Raw genomic sequence first — 20082 nt, forward strand, 5'->3', positions numbered from 1 at the left:
CACCTGCCCCCGCTTTTTTCCCTGAGATTGTTTCCTACATTCGTAGCACAGTTAGATTGTTTTGTTACATTCTGCATTTCACCCTGGGATCCTCCAACCTCCTAAGTTATTTTTGTTTTATTTGTACACATTAGGTTCAATCTGAACTATAAAGTTCTGTGGGTTTTCACAAATGCATAGTGTCATGTATCCACCACTACATTTTCCTTCTCTCTCTTTCTTGCTTTCTTGCCTTCTTGTCTTGCTCTGTCACCCAGGCTGGAGTGCAGTGGCGCAATCTCGGCTCACTGCAACCTCCATCTCCTGGGTTCAAGCCATTCTGCTGCCTCAGCTTCCCGAGTAGCTGGGACTACAGGCATGCACCACCACCCCTGACTAATTTTTTGTATTTTTACAAAATACAAAAGACGATATTTCACTATGTGGGCCAGGCTGGTCTCGAACTCCTGACCTCGTGATCCACCCACCTCAGCCTCCCAAAGTGTTGGGATTACAGGCGTGAGCCACCACACCCAGTCTCTCTCTTTCCTTTCCTTTCTTTCTCTTTCCCTCTCCTCTCCTCTCCTCTCCTCTCCTCTCCTCTCCTCTCCTCTCATCTCCTCTCCTCTCCTCTTGTCTCCTCTCCTCTCCTTTGATGGTGGTCTCACTGTGACACCCAGGCTGGAGTACAGTGGCAGCATAATCTCAGCTCACTGTAGCCTCAGCCTCCCAGGGCTCAGGTGATCCTCCCACCTCAGCCTCCCAAGTAGCTGGGATTACAGGTGCACACCGTCACGCCCAGCAAATTTTTGTATTTTTTGTAAAGATAGGGTTTCACCATGTTGCCCAGGCTGGTCTCAAACTCCTGAGCTCAAGTGATCTGCCGGCCTCGGCCTCCCAAAGTGCTGGGATGACAGGCATGAGCCACCATGCCCAGACCACTGTTACATTTTCATAGGAATAGTTTCACCACATCAAAAAACCCCATGCTTCACCTATTCAACCCTGCCTTTTGCACCCCCAGCCAGCCCAGAAATGGTTCTTTTTACCATTGCTATAATTTTGTCTTTTCCAGAATGCCATGAATTTGAAATCATATAGTATGTAGCCTTTTCAGACTGGCTTCTTTCATAGCAATATGCATTTAAGAGTCATCCATGTCTTTCCATGGCTTGATATCTCATTTCTTTTTACACTGAATGAGTTCCCACTGTCTGTTTGTACCACAGTTTGTATATCTATTCACCTATCTAAGGGCATCTTGGTTGCTTCCAATTTTTGGCAATTAAGAATAAAGCTGGCCACGCGCAGTGGCTCACATCTGTAATCCCAGCACTTTGGGAGGCCAAGGTGGGCAGATCACTTGAGGTCAGGAGTTTGAGACCAGCCTGGCCAACATGGTGAAATGCTGTCTCTACTAAAAATACAAAAATTAGCCGGGCATGGTAATGGGCACCTGTAATCCCAGCTACTTGGAAGGCTGAGGCAGGAGAATCACTTCAACCTGGAGGCAGAGGTTGCAGTGAGCTGAGATCGTGCCACTGCACTCCAGCCTGGGTGACACAATGAGACTCTGTCCCAAAAAGAAAAAGAATAAAGCTGCTGTAAACATGTGTAGGTTTTGTGTGGACAGAAGTTTTCAAATCAGTTGGACAAATACCTAAGATTGTGATTCCGTCATACAGTAAAACTGCTTTGCTTTGTCAGAAACTGCCAGAATGTCCTCCAAGGGGGCTGTCTCATGTTGCATTCCCAACAGCAATGAATGGGGGTTCCTGTTCCTCCACATCCTCACCAGATTTGATGACGTCAGTTTTGTGGATTTTAGTCATCCTAGCAGGTGTGTGGTGACACCACATTGTTGTTCTCATTCTCAGTGCCCCGATGACATATCATGCTGAGCATGGTTTCATATGCTTACTTGCCATCTGTATATCATCCTTGCTGAAGTGACTGTTCAGATGTTCAGATCTTTTGCCCATTTTCTTTTTTTTTTTTTATTCCTTTTGAGACAGAGTCTTGCTCTGTTGCCAGGCTGGAGTGCAGTGGCGCGATCTCAGCTCACTATAACCTTTGCCTCCCGGGTTCAAGCGATTCCCCTGCCTCAGCCTCCCAAGTAGCTGGGACTACAGGCGCACACCACCATGGCGCGCTAATTTTTTCTTTTTTTTTCTTTTCTTTTTTTTGTTTTTTTGAGATGAAGTCTCACTCTGTCGCTCAGGCTGGAGTGCAGTGGCGCGATCTCAACTCACTGCAAGCTCCGTCTCCCGGGTTCACGCCATTCTCCTGCCTCAGCCTCCCTCGTAGCTGGGACTACAGGCGCCCACCACCACGCCCGGCTAATTTTTTTGTATTTTTAGTAGAGACGGGGTTTCACCGTGTTAGCCAGGATGGTCTCGATGTCCTGACCTCGTGATCCGCTTGCCCCGGCCTCCCAAAGTGCTGGGATTACAGGCGTGAGCCACCGCGCCTGGCCCCCATTTTTCAATTCAGTTGTTTGTTTTAAGACCTCTTTGTATATTACCACATGTGTATTGAAAATATTTTCTCCCAGTCTGTGGCTTGTCTTTAATTTTCTTAGCAATGTCTTTTGCAGAGCAGAAGATTTCATTAGCTTTCATAGATTTCAACTTATATTTTCTCTTTCACGGATTGTGCATTTGCTGTTACCCACACAGATTTTTATACTGTATTCTGGTGCCATTTACTGAGTTAACAATTGCGGAAGAACTGGAAGGAAGGAAGCAAACAAAACGAGTTCTGTGTGGCACTGTCAGCGCGGGGGCATGGGGAGTCCTGCAGGGTGAGGTATGCGGCGGGATGGCAAGGCGCGGGCCCATAGATGTGCAGGTCTGGAGATGTGTGCAGCGGAGATGTGCAGGCCCGAGATGTGCGGGTCCGATGTGTGGGTCCGGAGATGTGCGGGTACCCAGAGGTGCAGATCGGAGATGTGGGGGTCCGGAGATGTGCGGATCAGGAGAAGTGCCAGTCCCGAGATGTGCGGATCGGAGATGTGGAGGGCTAGGAGATGCGCGGGTCCGGAGATGCGCACATCAGGAGATGGGCGAATCGGAGATGCGTGGGTCCGGAAATGTGCCGAGCGGAGATGTGCGGATCAGGAGGTGTTGTGGGGTCAGGAGATGCGGGGGTCCAGAGATGCGGGGGTCCGGAGATGTGCGGGTCTGGAGATGTGCAGAGCAGAGATGAGCTTATCGGAGATGCCCGGGTTTGGAGATCCACGGGTCCGGAGATCCACGGGTCTAGAGACGCGCGGGTCCAGAGATGCGTGGGTCCAGAGATGTGCGGTTCCAAAGATTGCGAATCTGAAGATGTGTGGATCGGAGATGTGCAGGTCCGGAGATGCGCGGAGTGGAGATGCGCGGATCGGAGATGCTCAGATCGAAGATGTGGGAATGAGATGTGCGGGGCGGGATGTGTGGATGGGAGACGCGCAGGCCCGGAGATATGTGGGGCGGAGATGTGCGGGTCCAGGGATGTGTGATCTGAGGTGTGTGGGTCTGGAACTCGGGGTCAGCTCAGCAGCAGAGAGAGCGAGCATGCTGGCTTTGGGAGCACAGCACAATGGCAGCTGTAGGAGTGCAAGAGGGTGTGACCCAGAGGCAGGGCCCGGCCCTGCATGGTGTTCTGAGGTTTATGCCTCAGCAGTAGATGCCTCATATGCGAAATCACATCCTCATAGACCCGGTTCAGACACAGGATAGTGATGCCTGGACTATTCATCCGTCTCTCCTCTTTTTCCCCCAGACACGCTTTCACCAGCTTCGAGCCCCTCCTCGGTGACTTATCCTGTGGTCCCCGGCAGCGTGGACGAGTCCCCCAGTGGAGCATTGAACATCGAATGTAGAATCTGCGGGGACAAGGCCTCAGGCTACCATTACGGAGTCCACGCGTGTGAAGGCTGCAAGGTAGAGGGGAGCTGGAACAGGGCCGGTGGCTGCCACCATCAACTACTTATGGTTACTTTTATAGCAAATGGCAGTCATTACTGAGAGATTGCAGAAAGTCCCGGATAAGAAACTGACTTCAGGCCAGGCGCGATATCTCACGCCTTTAATTCCAGCACTTTAGGAGACCGAGATGGGTGGATCACCTGAGATCAGGAGTTCGAGACCAGCCTGGCCAACATGATGAAACCCTGTCTCTACTAAAAATACAAAAAAAGTTAGCCAGGCGTGGTGGTGGGCGCCTGTAATCCCAGCTACTCAAGAGGCAAAGACAGGAGAATCGCTTGAACCCAGGAGCCAGAGGTTGCAGTGAGCCAAGATTGTGCCACTGCACTCCAGCCTGGGCAACAAGAGTGAGACTCCATCTTAAAAAAAAAAAAGAAAGAAAGAAAGAAAAAGAAAAGGAAACTGACCTCAGTGATAGATTAGCATCTCTTTATAGCACAGAAACCCTGAGAGCGTAAGCCCTGTTGTGAACTGCATATTTGAGGAATCTAGCTTGTACGCCCCTTATGAGAATCTAATACTTGATGTTCCGAGGTGGAACAGTTTCATCCTGAAACCATCCCTCCCTACCCCCATCTGTGGAAAAATTGTCTTCCATGAAACCGGTCCCTGGTGCCAAAAAGTTTGGGGATTGCTGCTTTAGAGAGTCTAGGACAAATGGTTCCTCTGTGCTTTGTAAATACTTAGAGAAGTGTGTTCTTTAAAAGAAAATAAGCCACATTGGACCGGGTGCGGTGGCTTATGCCTGTAATCCCAGCACTTTGGGAGGCCGAGGCAGCTGGATCACCTGAGGTCAGGAGTTCAAGACCAGCCTGGCCAACATGGCGAAACCCTGTCTCTACTAAAAATACAAAAATTAGCCAGGTGTGGTGGCGGGTGCCTGTAATCCCAGCTACTTGGGAGGCTGAAGCAGGAGAATTGCTTGAACCCAGGAAGTGGATGTTGCAGTGAGCTGAGATCGAGCCATTGCACTCCAGCCTAGGCGACAAGAGTAAAACTTCGTCTCAAAAAAAAAAAGAGAGAGAAAAGAAAATAAGCCACATTAAGAACATCACTTCATTCGAATACAAGACAGAGAGCCGTTACCGTTGATCTCTGGACCTTCCCTGAAGGCCAGGTGGGGCAGGTGTTCTCATGCTCCTGCCGGGGAAGTTGGCCATCAGAGATACAGAGTATCTTGCTTAGGGTCCCACAGCCCCCAGCAGCAGGGACTGGAACCAGAAACTGGCTGCTCCTGCCCCCCGGCAGTTCCTTCCTGCACATCAGGGGCTTCTCCACCTGATTCAAGCCACAGGAACCCCCTGTGCATCTTCATCCTCCTGCTGGCTCAGCCTGCCCTAAACAGATGTGACCTGGGCCAGGTGTGCATGAAGGCAGGCCCTGTTGTCCCGCATGCTGCCAGCTGGACTGGTGGCCCTTCCGTGTTTGCCAGCGTGGTGATGAGGAGAGCTCCTGCAGCAGCGTCCCTTTAGGGTTGCACAGACGTGCTCAAGTCTGGCGCCTTATGTACGTGATATGTGGGAGACCATCATCTGAATGTTTGGTTTGAATCAGAAATCCCTTCTCACGGTGCACGCTGCAGCTGTTCACTAACTTGGAAAATGCCACCGCCTTTCTGGCACAATGTACGATCTTGGAACACCAGCATTCTGCCCCGAGCCAGGCCTAGCCTCAGAGGCCTGGGCCACAGGGAGCACCTCACAGCCAGGACACTGTGGCACTCTGCCGTCTAGAAGCCTGTCTCCCCACCCTTCCCATCCTAACCCCATGCGTTCCTCAGCCTCCCCACTGTGCAACCCTAGGTAAGGACATTGTGAAGACGTCAGCCTGCCCCTCACCTTCCCCTGCTGTCCCTCTCCCGCGGGCCAAGCAGACCCACTGTGGCAAAAATATAGAAGAATGACTTAAAAGCAAAGAGAAAAAAGAACCCAAAGCAAAAATGAACTCCTTCGCAAGTTTTCTAACCACATACCTTTGAAAAAGCTCCTTATAAAGTGGCCTTTTCCTTAGGGCCATGATTAATTACTCATTTAGTTTTGTTTTTTATGGACTATTTAGTAACATTGTTTCTTGCTGGGTAGAGTTTAAGATGCTTTTACACAGCAAGAAAATTGTTTACAAACAGCTGGCTTCCTTTTATTATAATTTTTGTCTTTGAGGGAGTTAATATACTCTTACAAAAATTCTTAGAAAGTCTTTAGTCACAAATATGGAAATGTCACAATGCTGGGGATAGTTACATTCATATACATTGTAACAAGGCTGAGTAACTCTTTGGAAAACTATAATTGTGTTTTCCCAAGTCAGATGAGGGCATTTTGAAATGACTTTGAATGCTGCCTCATTTTATTGTTTTTCACATTAAATGTAACGACATTTAAAGTTCTGTATTTGTCCTAATCATTTCAGACTTCTTAGAAGAACTATTTCTTTCTTTTTTCTTTTTCTTTTTTTTTTTTTTTTGAGATGGAGTCTCATTCTGTCGCGCAGGCTAGATAGAGTGCAGTGGCACAATCTCAGCTCACTGCAACCTCTGCCTCCCAGGTTCAAGTGTTTCTCCTGCCTCAGCCTCCCGAGTAGCTGGGACTACAGACTTACACCACCACGCCCGGCTAATTTTTGTATTTTTAGTAGAGACAGGGTTTCACCATGTTGGCTAGGCTGGTCTCGAACTCCTGACCTCAGGTGATCCACCCGCCTTGGCCTCCCAAAGTGCTGGGATTACAGGCGTGATCACCACGCCTGGCCTAGAATAACTTTTCTGTAAATTTTGTTCATTTAAAAAGAAACAATAAATGAGCAACAAAAAAGGTGAGTAAAACAAGTGCGTTGGTTTCTCAGTGGCCCAGGTCTTTAAATCCACTGTGTATTACCCTCACAGGGGTTCTTTCGGCGAACGATTCGACTCAAGCTGGTGTATGACAAGTGCGACCGCAGCTGCAAGATCCAGAAAAAGAACAGAAACAAATGCCAGTATTGTCGATTTCACAAGTGCCTTTCTGTCGGGATGTCACACAACGGTAGGTAAGGTGGCCCCGCACATTTTCCCAGTTCATTCCTCGGTTCCCCTTCCTTGCTCCAAGGGAACAGACCAAGCTATGGATGAATGTGCTTCAACATTTCACACCCAAGTCATTTTGTAATCAGAGTGGCCTAAGAAAATAAAAGTTGCCCAGGCGCGGTGGTTCACGCCTGTAATCCCAGCACTTTGGGAGGCTGAGGTGGGTGGATCACTTCAGGTCATGAGTTTGAGACCAGCCTGGCCAATATGGTGAAACCCCGTCTCTACTAAGAATACAAAAATTAGCTGGGTGTGGTGGTGCATGCCTCTAGTCCCAGCTACTCGGGAGGCTGAGGCAGAAGAATAGCTTGAACCCGGGAGGCGGAGGTTGCAGTGAGCTGAGATTGCGCCACTGCACTCCAGCCTGGGCGACAGAGGGAGATTCCGTCTCAAAAAAAAAAAAAAGAAAGAAAGAAAGAAAATAAAAGTCTCCCAGGTGCGGTGGTTCACACCTGTAATCCCAGCACTTTAGAGGCCGAGGCGGGTGGATCACTTGAGGTCAGGAGTTTGAGACCAGCCTGACCAACATGGCAAAACCCTGTCTCTACTAAAAATACAAAAATTAGCTGGGCGTGGTAGTGCACACCTGTAATCCCAGCTACTTGGGAGGCTGAGACAGGAGAATAGCTTGAACCCGGGAGGAGAAGGTTGCAGTGAGCTGAGATCGCACCACTGCACTTCAGCCTGGGCGACGGAGTGAGACTCCGTCTCAAAAAAAAAGAAAAAGTCTCAAATAGCTGAGATTCAGTGGTGCATTGGACTCACTGTTAGAAACTTCAATGGTAAGACTTTGATACAGAATCGAAAAACCAAGCGGAAGGCACCAAAATGACAGAATGTTCACCTCGTCCATAGGAAGGGTGTGCCACCTCAAACATCTCACCATATTATGAATTTCCTCCTAGCCAATCATATAATAGTTTCAGAACATGCTAATTGTGATGTGAATGTAACTAAAGTAAGTCGTTCATAAGAGTTGCATGTCTACCTTCTGGAAAAAGAAGCAGTTATTATATAAACTCATCCCGAAGCCCCGTTCACCTCCTTCACTCAAAGGTTGATGATGCACCTGATGGTGGTGTGCACCTTACTAATGAGACGAACGATGGTGTCACCTTCAGCCTGCACCTGTTAACGATGGTGTCACCTTCAGCCTGCACCTGTTTAAACGTCTACAGTGTATGGAGTTTGAGTTTTTCATCTCTCCATAGTGGAAAGCCGAATAGTAATCAAGGATGGGTCTGAACTGCCTGTGAATTTTCATTCCTGGTTTAAGTCCTGGGGGAGCCCCTCGTCCAGCCCTGTCCGAGCAGTCATGACCTCACTGCTCATGCCTGTGTTTCCCCCTCCAAACCCTAGCGATTCGTTTTGGACGAATGCCAAGATCTGAAAAAGCAAAACTGAAAGCAGAAATTCTTACCTGCGAACATGACATAGAAGATTCTGAAACTGCAGATCTCAAATCTCTGGCCAAGAGAATCTACGAGGCCTACCTGAAGAACTTCAACATGAACAAGGTCAAAGCCCGGGTCATCCTCTCAGGAAAGGCCAGTAACAATCCAGTAGGTGTTTGCGGCTGTTCTGGGTTCTGTTGGCAACATGGAACCAGTGTCGTAGAGGATGATTAAGGACACATGTGTTGAATGTTGAGAAAATTATATTTCTCCCACAGTTAAGCAAAGGACAGCGAAGATGGAAGTAGTTCATTCTGAGACTCTGAGCTGTAGCTTAACAACAACTCCTTTCTTCTTGCTTGGAGCCACCTCAAAGCTCTTAGCAACTAAGTTGTTATACTGGCTATGTAATTAATACACTTTAAAAAAACCTTAATAGCTTACCAAGTACTAAGATGATTTCTTAGGTGCATTTTTTCTTAAATAGAGATAGGTTCTTGGTCTGTTGCCCAGGCTGGAGTGCAGTGGCGGAATCATAGTTCACTGCAGCCTTGAACTCCTAGGCTCAAGCAATCCTCCTGCCTCAGCCTCCCAAGGAGCTGGGACTACAGGTGTGCACCACCACACCTGGCTATTTTTGTTGTTGTTGTTTTGTTTTGTTTTGTTTTTGTTTTTTGGTAGAGATGAGATGTTTCCCAGGCTGGTCTCACACTCCTGGCCTCAAGTGATCTTCCCACCTCGGCCTCCCAAAGCACTGGCATTACAGGTGTGAGTCATGGCACCCAGCATTAACTGGATTAAAAAAAAAAAAAAAAACCTGACCAGGCAAGGTGGGTCATGCCTGTAATCCTGGCACTCTGGGGAGGCCAAGGTGGGCAGATTGCTCAAGTCCAGGAGTTTGAGACCAGCCTGGCCAACATGGAGAAACCCCATCTCTACTAAAAATACAAAAATTAGCTGAGCAGGGTGGCACACACCTGTAATTCCAGCTACTCGGGTGGTTTAGGCATGAGAATTGCTTCAACCCGGGAGGCAGAGGTTACAGCGAGCTGAGATCATGCCACTGCACTCCAGCCTGGGTGACAGTTCGAGACCCTATCTCAAAAAAAAAAAAATAGAATAATAAAATAAATCCCTATTTTAAGGTTTATTAGTCTGCTATAAAGAAATCCCTGAGACTTGGTAATTTATAAAGAAAAGAGGTTTAATTGGCTTGTGGCCCACAGGCTGTATGTACAGGAAGCTTCTGTTTCTGGGGAGGCCTCAGGGAATTTGACTCATAGCAGAAGGTGAAGTGGAAGTAGGCGTCTTACATGGCAGCAGCAGAAACAAGAGACGGGAGGTGCTGCACACTTTTCACCCATCAGATCTTGTGAGAACTCTATCACTAGAGTAGCACCAAGAGGATGGTGCTAAACCATTCACGAAGGATCACCCCCATGATCCAGTCCCTCCCCCCAGGCCCCACCTCCAGCACTGGGGATTACAGTTCACCATGAGATTTGGGTGGGGACACAGCCGAACCATTTCATAAGGCTAGAAAATGAAACCACTTACTTCCTACTCAAAATGTGCTCTTGGTCCTTTCTTCTAAAACTACTCCCTCCCTCTCAGACAAACATGCCTACATTCTTTTTCTGCCTTCAGTGAAAAGACAGTAACATCTTGGGGCTTAGAAAGGGCCACTTGTAAGCCGGGCGAGGTGGCTCACGCCTGTCATCCCAGCACTTTGGGAGGCCAAGGCAGGCGGATCACGAGGTCAGGAGATCGAGACCATCCTGGCTAACACGGTGAAACCCCATCTCCACTAAAAATACAAAAAATTAGCCGGGCGTGGTGGCGGGCGCCTGTAGTCTCAGCTACTTGGGAAGCTGAGGCAGAAGAATGGCGTGAACCCAGGAGGTGGAGCTTGCAGTGAGCCAAGATCGTGCCACTGCACTTCCAGCCTGGGCGACAAAGCCAGTTGCGGCTGGGCGTGGTGGCTCACGCCTGTAATCCCAGCACTTTGGGAGGCCGAGGTGGGTGGATCACTTGAGGTCAGGAGTTTGAGACCACCCTGGCCAACATGGTGAAACCCCATCTCTATTAAAAATACAAAAAATTAGCTGGGCATGGTAGCTGTTGCCTGTAATCCCAGCTACTTGAGAGGCTGAGGCAGGAGAATTGCTTGAACCTGGGAGCTGGAGGTTGCAGTGAGCTGAGATCGCACCACTGCACTCCAGCCTGGGCAACAGAGTGAGACTCTGTCTCTAAAAAAAAGAAAGAAAGGAAAAGGACCACCTGTTATAGAAACCCTGTCTTTTAAGGTAGCTCTGGACCTTTTCAGAGGCAGCTAAATTGCCCCTCATGGCTCGTCCTCCACGTCCCCACCTGCCTGGCCTAAGTCCTCCTTCCCCCTCCCCAACAGTTAAATAAGCCTTTGTCTTCATTACAAAACACATCTCAGAGCTACCTTCAAAGAAGAGCCAGCCCTCAGTTGGTGAATGAAGATACTTTGACATTTTCCTATGAGCATGATGAAACAGGTTTAATTTGTATTAAATAGCTTGAAGCAATCTTTATTGGGAATTACAAGGTGGAATTTTAGTCACAGGAAAATAAAGCATTTCACAAGCTACTTACTTTCATGAACAAACCAAACCTCTTCTTTACTGAGTCCTTTAATTCTTCAGTGAATTCTCCAATTAAATAGGCCGAGACATTTTAGAAGTTTCCAGCAGACACCCACGCTAGGCAGCCCCAGAGGCTTGTCCCAATTAGAACTTTCCTGGATTATGAGAGTGAAAGAAAAGGTAACTTTTAGCTTCGAGTCTCTATCCTGGATATGATTAGTACAGCCCAAAATTGGGATGACTAAAACTTTTGTTTGCCAGCTTATATTTCTCCCTTGGATTTAAGAATTGAAAGCAGGCTGGGCACAGTGGCTCACACTGTAATCCCAGCACTTTGGGAGGCTGAGGTGGGAGGATCACTTGAGGCAATCCAAGAGTTCAAGACCAGGCAACACAAGGAGACCTCGTCTCTACAAAAAATGATTTTTTTTTTCAACTAGCTGGGCATGGTGGCATGTGCCTGTGGTCCCAGGTACTTGGGAAGCTGAGATGGGAGGATGGCTTGAGCCCAGGGGTTCAAGACCAACCTGGGCAACGTGGCAAGACCACATCTCTACAAAAAATAAAAACATTAGCCAGGCATGGTGGCACATGCCTATAGTCCCCGCGACTTGGGAGGTTGAGGCAGGAGGATGCCTTGAGGCCAGGAGTTCAAGGCTGCAGCGAGCCATGATTGCGCCACTGCACTCCAGCCTAGGCGACAGAGCGAGACTCTCTAAAAAAAATTCAAAGCAGAGTTAAGTTGTCTTTCTTCCTAACAACCTGCCCCCACCATTGGGTGCAAATGGGACTCCTGGAGTCCTCCTGCACCTCCCCTTGGAGACCACCAAGCTCTAGGAACCCCATCACCCTCAGCTGAGGATCACATGCAGCAACTTGCAGGCAGGAATCTGTTTGCATTTTGGCCTTAAAGAAATAAATAATAGGCCAGGCGCAGTGGCTCATGCCTGTAATCCCAGCACTTTGGGAGGCTGAGGCAGGTGGATCACCTGAGGTCAGGAGTTGGAGAACAACCTGACCAATATGGTAAAACCCTGTCTCTACTAAAAATACAAAAATTAGCCAGGAATGGTCGTTGGCACCTGTAATCCCAACTACTCGGGAGGCTGAGACAGGAGAATTGCTTGAACCTGGAAGGTGGAGGTTGCAGTGAGCCGAGATCACACCACTGCACTCCAGCCTGGGTGACAGAGTGAGACTCCATCTCAAAAAAAAAAAAAGAGGGCCAGGCGCGGTTTCTTATGCTTATGCCTGTAATCCCAGCACTTTGGGAGGCAGAGGAGGGCGGATTGTCTGAGTTCAGGAGTTCGAGACCAGCCTGGGCAACACGGTAAAACCCCATCTCTACTAAAATACAAAAAATTAGCCGGGCATGGCAGTGTGCGCCTGTATTCCCATCTCCTCGGGAGGCTGAGGCAGGAGAATGGCGTGAACCTGGGAGGCGGAGGTTGCAGTGAGCCGAGATCGCACCAGTGCACTCCAGCCTGGGCGACAGAGCGAGACTCCATCTCAAAACAAGAGAAAGAAATGATAGATGAATAGTCTAGGATTGGGGTTCACAATTTGGTTTTCTGTAGAAAAAGAGAACCGGGCACTCTTCCGAGAGTCAGATGCCCTCTTCCATCCACACCCACAAAGCCAGAGCACCATAGGTACCAGTTTTCAAGGCAACCTCCAACCGTCATGTGACTCTTTGTGTTTGATCACGCTGTTTGCTCCAAGCCAGGGTCGCATCCCACCCCATGTCCTTGTCTGCGCACGGGACGCTGGAGGCACGGCCCCCTCCTCCCTGCCTAGCCTGCTGACGGGCTTTCCAGAGCTGGCTCCTTCAAGTGCAGGATACCCTCTCTGCTTAGTCTGGGAAAAGGCCCCGTTGGCAGGATGCCCACCACCAAGCCACACTGCCCGAATCTCTTGGCAGAGCTCTGGTTTTGTGGCTACGGTGGGTAGTGGAAGACCATAGCCTGTGTCCCTTACACATCTCAGAAAGCAACCCCATCTGTGGGCGAGAAATCTGTTAGGGAGACCAAGCATCGGGCTGGAAACACTCACCTTGGTCTCTGCCCAGTGGCCCACATCCAGTCCTCGTTTCATCAGTTTCCAGCCTGGGTGACCTCACAGCCCCAGCCACGCCCCACAGAGCCTCAGGAAGGCACATTGACCTCAGGGCCGGCGGCTGACTTCATTTCTGTTTGGGGATGAGAGGCGGCACAGTGAACTGTCCAGGCCAGTAAACTGATGGATTCACACGAACCGTAATGAAGGTGGGCTGTGTGCTGGGGAAGGCAGGCTCGCCTCCTCCCTGCAGGGGCTGCTGGGGTGAAAGCAACCCTGAAATGTTCAAAGCCTTGATGGGGAAGCACAGGGGATGGATAGATTTTAATTTTAAAGCAGCCCACTGGTTTGCTATAAGTGGGGGACTGAATTTCTCTTGGAGGTGGCCAAAGCCTTTCTTCTGTCAAGATCAGCTCATGGCCTTCAGATGACGCAAAGCCCCATGGCTGAGCTGGAACAGGCTAGAATGCTGGGGGGCCTGAAACCGGTGTGGGAGTTGTGGGGGGCCTAGAATCAGCCAGGAGGCTCGGGTCGGGGTTGGAACCGGCCAGGGTGCACGGAGGAGGCTGCGGGGGCAGGGGGAGGCCGCTGCATGGAGCCGCATAGATGCCATTGCTTGAGGAAAGGTGGGGTTTAGCCGAGGAAAGGAGTGAGGGGTGGATGGAGAATGTCTGTGTCCATCTGGACACTGGGACGGTTTGAATCCCTGAGATTTCAGAACCATGGGCCAGAAAATGGTCAGGGCCCTTGATGATGGGGCAGGGTGCCTCTGGGGAACTCACTGCCCCTTGATTTAGCCAGGGGGCTGAGGGAGGCATAAAAATGGGTGCTTTTCAACAGTGTCTAAAAAGATAAGATGCTGACCTGCCAGGGGTTGAGAATGTCGTCAGAAGACTTTGGAGGAAGCAACAGAAAATGAGACTGAGGGGCTTGGGCAGAGTCAGTGCCTTCTGCGTGATGCACAAATGCACACACACTCACACATCCTTGCACACACAGGTACACACACATACACGTGCACCGACATGCATGCTCGCACACGCACCCACACTCACACATCCATGCATGCACGTGTACACAAACACACCCACACATACACATGCACCCACACGTGTACACAGATGCACCTCCACCCCCATACATGCACATGGACACACACATGCACCCACACGCACACAACCATCCATGCTCACACGGGTACACACTCGCACATCCATGCATGCACGTGTACACACACACACACACGCACCCACACATGTACACAGATGCACCTCCACCCCCACACACGCACACACACACACACGCACCCACACATGGATACACACACACTCACACATGTACCCACACCTGTGTACACACACATACACATGCATGCTCATACACATGCACCCAGGCACACACAAATCCACATTCACCCATACACTCACACGCATGCATACACACACACATGCAAACACATGCATTCACACAGATGTATACACACATGCACTTACACACTGCACATATACATGTATATACACACACCCTCATCTTATACACACACACCCACACACATGCACCCACACACACGCACCCACACACATGCACCCACACACACACCCTCACCTTACACACACGCACCCACACACGCACCTTATACACACACACCTTATACACACGCACCCACACACATGCACCTTATACACACGCACGCACCCACACACACACGCACCCACACACACCCTCACCTTATACACACGCACCTTATACACATGCACCCACACACATGCACCCACACACATGCACCTTATACGCACGCACCCACACACACACGCACCCACACACACGCACCCACACGCACCCTCACCTTATACACACGCACCCACACACACACACCTTATACACATGCACCCACCCACACACACGCACCCACACACATGCACCCACACACACGCACCCACACACATGCACCTTATACACACGCACCCACACACACCCACCCACACACACACCCTCACCTTATACACACGCACCCACACACATGCACCTTATACACACGCACCCACACACGCACCTTATACACACGCACCCACACACACGCACACACACACACACACCCTCGCCTTATACACATGCACCCACACACATGCACCTTATACACACGCACCCACACACGCACCTTATACACACGCACCCACACACACACGCACCCACGCACACGCACCAACACACACGCACCCACACACACGTACCCACACACACGCACCCACACACATGCACCCACACATATACAAGCATGCACACATATATATGCATATGCTCACACGTATACCCACACTCACATGCGTACACATGCTCACACACACGTGCACACACACACACACACACTCTTACTGTTGCTCAGGCTTAGCTGCTTTGGGCTTAAGAAGCAAACTGCACCTTCCAAAAAATGAGTGTGGTGTTCAGTTAAACAACCAAATAATTCTTGAGCACTGAATATGTGGGCTTTAGAAATTGAAAGTATAAGGTGATAATAACGTCGTATAAGGTGATAATAACGTCGTATAAGGTGATAATAACGTCGTCCTGCTACTTTTTAATCTAACAAACATATCAGAACTGACAGTTCAAATGAAGAAAGTAGGAATTGGGCATGCCATGTGTTTATTTCAAAGATTCTCCTATTGCTCCAAATTGTTGGGGATTATCTTTAGAGTCTTTGAATAGCTTCAGTTATGGAAGATTTTACCCTCTGAGAATAGAACTGAATTTTAGACAAACCGTGAGTCCGTTGTAGCTAGTCTGCCATGCAAGCGGGGATTAAACAGAGTAAAATGTCTTGTTTGAAAAAATAAGAAAGGCCGGCTTGGGCAACATAGTGAGACCTCCTCTATGAAAAGTTAGCTGGGCATGGTGGTGTGCGCCTGTGGTTCCAGCTACCCAGGAGGCGGAGGCAGGAGGATGGAGGTCAAGACTGCAGTGGACTGTGATTGCGCCACTGTACTCCAGCCTGGGTGACAGAGCAAGACCGCGTCTCAAAAAAAGAAAATAGAAAAAAAAAAAAAAAGGTTGAGCAAGGAGACTAATTTGTGACATGCAGCTGAGCATGGCTTTTAAGACCAGTTTCGAAAGAGGAATTCCAACATTATTCTTAACATTTTAGAAGCTTGGGCATAAGGGTGACCTCCAGGGTGCCGTGTTATAATAGGACTGCTCCTTTCAACAGCTATGACCTTATACCACATGTCTTGGGGTGTTGCCTGCTGTGTGACAGTCCAATATTATACCTACTACTTAAGTTGTCTTTAGATTAAAAAATGTGCTTCATATTTTATGCCATTTCTACAAATGTATAGTAAAACATAACCAAGAGAGCTTATTAAATAATTTCATCCAAAGCAGTTCTACCAGTGCTTCACATTTATTTTTTTTTTATTTATTTATTTTTGAGACTGAGTCTCACTCTCTTGCCCAGGCTGGAGTGCAGTGGCGCGATCTCGGCTCACTGCAACCTCCCCCTCCTGGGTTCAAGCGATTCTCCTGCCTCAGCATCCTAAGTAGCTGGGATTACAGGTGCCAGCCACCACACCCGACTAATTTTTGTATTTTTAGTAGACCCGGGCTTTTGCCATGTCGGCCAGGCTGGTCTCAAAATCCTGACCTCAGGTCATCCACCTACCTCGGCCTCCCACCTTGCAGGCATGAGCTACTACGCCTGGTCCACATTTAATTTTTTGCAAAAAGATGACAGCTGCTAACAGAGATGAATTCTCATGAGTGATATCATTGAGCTTCGCAGGCCACATGAGTGTGTGCAGGGACCAGTGTGGCAGCAAGCGGGGTATTCTGCTCTCGGCATGGAGTGATTGGGGAAAATCTAGGCAGCTTCCTGCCTCACACTGTTTAAAACCTTTATAATGTGCTTTATTTCATTTATTTGAAATGACTGCCTGTCATGTCAGATACATTCATAGTCAAGCTTGAGTATAAAAGGCATATTCCAAAGTTAAATATAAGCTGCTGCATAGATTTTTTTGTAAAATGATCTTACCAAGAGTGTTTATCCATAAAGTTTAGCAAATTTGCAAGTGTGTTTTTCAACACCATTTCTCTTTAGCTTTAATAAACATTGATTTCTTCATGGTAGCACTCATTTTGAATTCAGTGGTCTCCAGTTTTCCCTGTTAAATGAGGCCCACTTTCTAAAACCAAAGTGATAATTTTATAAAAATGAAATGAGTTATTTGTTACCACAGAAGTCCTCATTTATGAGAGTACATCCCCCATAAAACTAGTCCAGGGCAGGCCTCAGGGGCACGCAAGCTGTTTCACGACACCCCAAGCCTAGAAAGGCCCAGGCTTGGGTGTTCACGCTCCGCTGTTGCCTTCTTGAAATTCATAATCATCTTTGAACAAGGGGTCCCGCAGTGTGCGGGGGCTCACGCCTGTCATCCCAACACTCTGGGAGGCTGAAGCAGGCGGATCACCTGAGGTCAGGAGTTCGAGACCAGCCTGGCCAACATGGTGAAACCCCATCTCTACTAAAAATACAGAAATTAACCAGGCATGGTGGTGGGAGCCTGTAATCCCAGCTACTCAGGAGGCTGAGGCAGGAGAATCACTTGAACCTGGGAGGTGGAGGTTGCAGTGAATGGAGATCACGCCACTGCACTCCAACCTGGGCAACAGAGCGAGACTCCGTCTCAAAAAAACCAAGAGGTCCCACATTTGCGTTTTTGCTCGGGTCCTGCAAATTATATAGCCAGGCCTGCATTTGTCCTAGGAGATGCTCTACCAAAAAACAATAAATAACAGCAAGCATTCTGTAATCGAACACCATAGGAACCCCTGCTTATCCTAGCCTCATTCTCGTTCTGGAAGACTGCACATATATCATGTTAAAGACTCAGCTGGGGAGGCCCAACTTCATTTAACTCAGTATTTCTTATTTTTTTAAAACAGAACTCATTTTTTAAAAAAATTATTGGCTGGGCGCGGTGGCTCACACCTGTAATCCCAGCACTTTGGGAGGCCAAGGTGGGCGGATCACGAGGTCAGGAGATCGAGACCATCCTGGCTAACACGGTGAAACCCCGTCTATACTAAAAATACAAAAAAAATTAGCCGGGCGTGGTGGCGGGCGCCTGTAGTCCCACCTACTCGGGAGGCTGAGGCAGGAGAATGGCGTGAACCTGGGAGGCAGAGCTTGCAGTGAGCCGAGATCGTGCCACTGTGCTCCAGCCTGGGCAACAGAGCGAGACTCCATCTCAAAAAAAAAAAAAAATTATTTAATACCTTTATTTCTGCTGAATGTACTTTAGAAAGATCGAGTGATCTGAATAAAGTGGCGGTGGCCTAACAGTGTATTTTCTGGAATTGAGGGAATACTGCCATTGATCCTTTAAAAATATTTATTTAGTCCCTCCTAGAGGCCGGGCACAGTGGCTTACGCTTGTAATCCTGGCCTGCACTTTGGAAGGCCGAGGCGGACAGATTTCCTGAGCTCAGGAGTTCAAGACCAGCCTGGGTAACAAGATGAAACTCGTCTCTACTAAAGTACAAAAAATTAGCTGGGCGTGGTGGTGTGTGCTTATAATCCCAGCTACTCGGGAGGCTGAGGCAGGAGAATCGCTTGAACCCAGGGGACGGAGGCGGAGGTTGCAATGAGCCTGGGTGACAGAGCAAGACTCCGTCTCAAAAAAAAAAAAAAAAAATTATCTAGCCCCTCCTAGAAATGTTAATTCCTTAAATCTGAGCTTCAAAGAGATCATTTTCAGTCTTCGTTAATCAGACTTGAGATTATTTAGAAACTTGGCTCTGAATATTGTATTCAGAATGTTTTCACTCATTTGTGAGTAATTTTTTAAATATCCCCTTTCCTCACATGCAGAATCAGGGTTTTTTGTCCAGCATTATGTTGCAAGTCCTGGTTGTGTTGAAACATTCCATACCATCTGTGTGATGGTTATCGGCACCTCCACCGGTGCCCTGAACACAGTTTTGTGCTGTGAGTCCAGAAACAGGAAACACTTCAGGCTGTGGGTCAGAAGCATTGTCAGTGGTTGTGTTTTGCCCACTGGCAGGGGGCATTCTTTAAATCCCTGGGATGCTTCTGCACTCTGGGCTGCACTGTTCCAGCAGTGATTAGAAATAACACTTTAGGCCGGGCGCGGTGGCTCACCCCTGTAATCCCAGCACTTTGGGAGGCTGAGGTGGGCAGATTACCTGAGTCAGGAGTTCGACACCAGCCTGACCAACATGGTATAACCCCGTCACTACTAAAAATACAAAATTAGCTGGGCGTGGTGGCACATGCCTGTAATCCCAGCTACTCAGGAGGCTGAGGCAGGAGAATCGCTTGAAGCCGGGAGGCCGAGGTTGCAGTGAGCCAAGATTGTGCCATTGCACTCCAGCCTGGGCAACAAGAGAAAAAACTCTGTCTCAAAAATAAAATAAAATAATAAAATAACACCTTAGCCCACTGAGCTGTGGACCACACTATAATCAGAGAGATCCCTCAGATGCTGTCACTTTGCTGCTCTACCCGCAGATGTAAATTTCAGCCAACAGCAGTGTTTGTGCTCATTTTCCCCGGCCCTCCCACACATGTAATCCCTTCTGAGCATGTTGGCTTCAAATAATATGGCCAGCCACCTCTTCCACCACAAGATCTTCAGGAAATGGCAGGCCACTGGGTTTAGATGCAGGTGGCATGGGAGCACACAAGGCACGGCTGTGGGGAGTTGGCACTTGCTCCAGAATGTGGAGCACCGAGTGAAGGTTTCAGTCTCCTGCACTGAGAGGAACAAGGGCATTCCGAGGCTTTTCCACTTTATCCCTAAAGAGTTTAACAACGCTTGTTTGCTGATTTCTACATAGATGCCAACTTTCTGAGTTGTATGTATTTACATGCCAAATTTATTCATTGAGCAGTGTTAAATAATGGTGTTCACCTCTAAAGCGCATATACTGGTAAAATTAAGAATGATCGTAATTAAGCCTCTTGCAATAGTCATTAGTTCAGAGAATAT

At 48.6% G+C, this 20082-nt stretch overlaps 1 protein-coding gene across 1 annotated transcript in view; it reads left to right on the forward strand.

The window, feature by feature from the left end:
• Positions 1–20082, forward strand: part of PPARA (peroxisome proliferator activated receptor alpha) — a 99985-nt gene that overhangs the window by 66854 nt on the left and 13049 nt on the right. The window contains exons 4-6 of the mRNA XM_003779575.5: positions 3745–3905; positions 6832–6970; positions 8371–8573. Of these exons, the coding sequence (XP_003779623.2) occupies positions 3745–3905; positions 6832–6970; positions 8371–8573 (503 nt within the window). The remainder of the gene's footprint in view (positions 1–3744; positions 3906–6831; positions 6971–8370; positions 8574–20082) is intronic.

This window comes from Pongo abelii, chromosome 23 (assembly GCF_028885655.2).
Source record: "Pongo abelii isolate AG06213 chromosome 23, NHGRI_mPonAbe1-v2.0_pri, whole genome shotgun sequence".
In the NCBI taxonomy this organism is placed as follows: Eukaryota; Metazoa; Chordata; class Mammalia; order Primates; family Hominidae; genus Pongo; species Pongo abelii.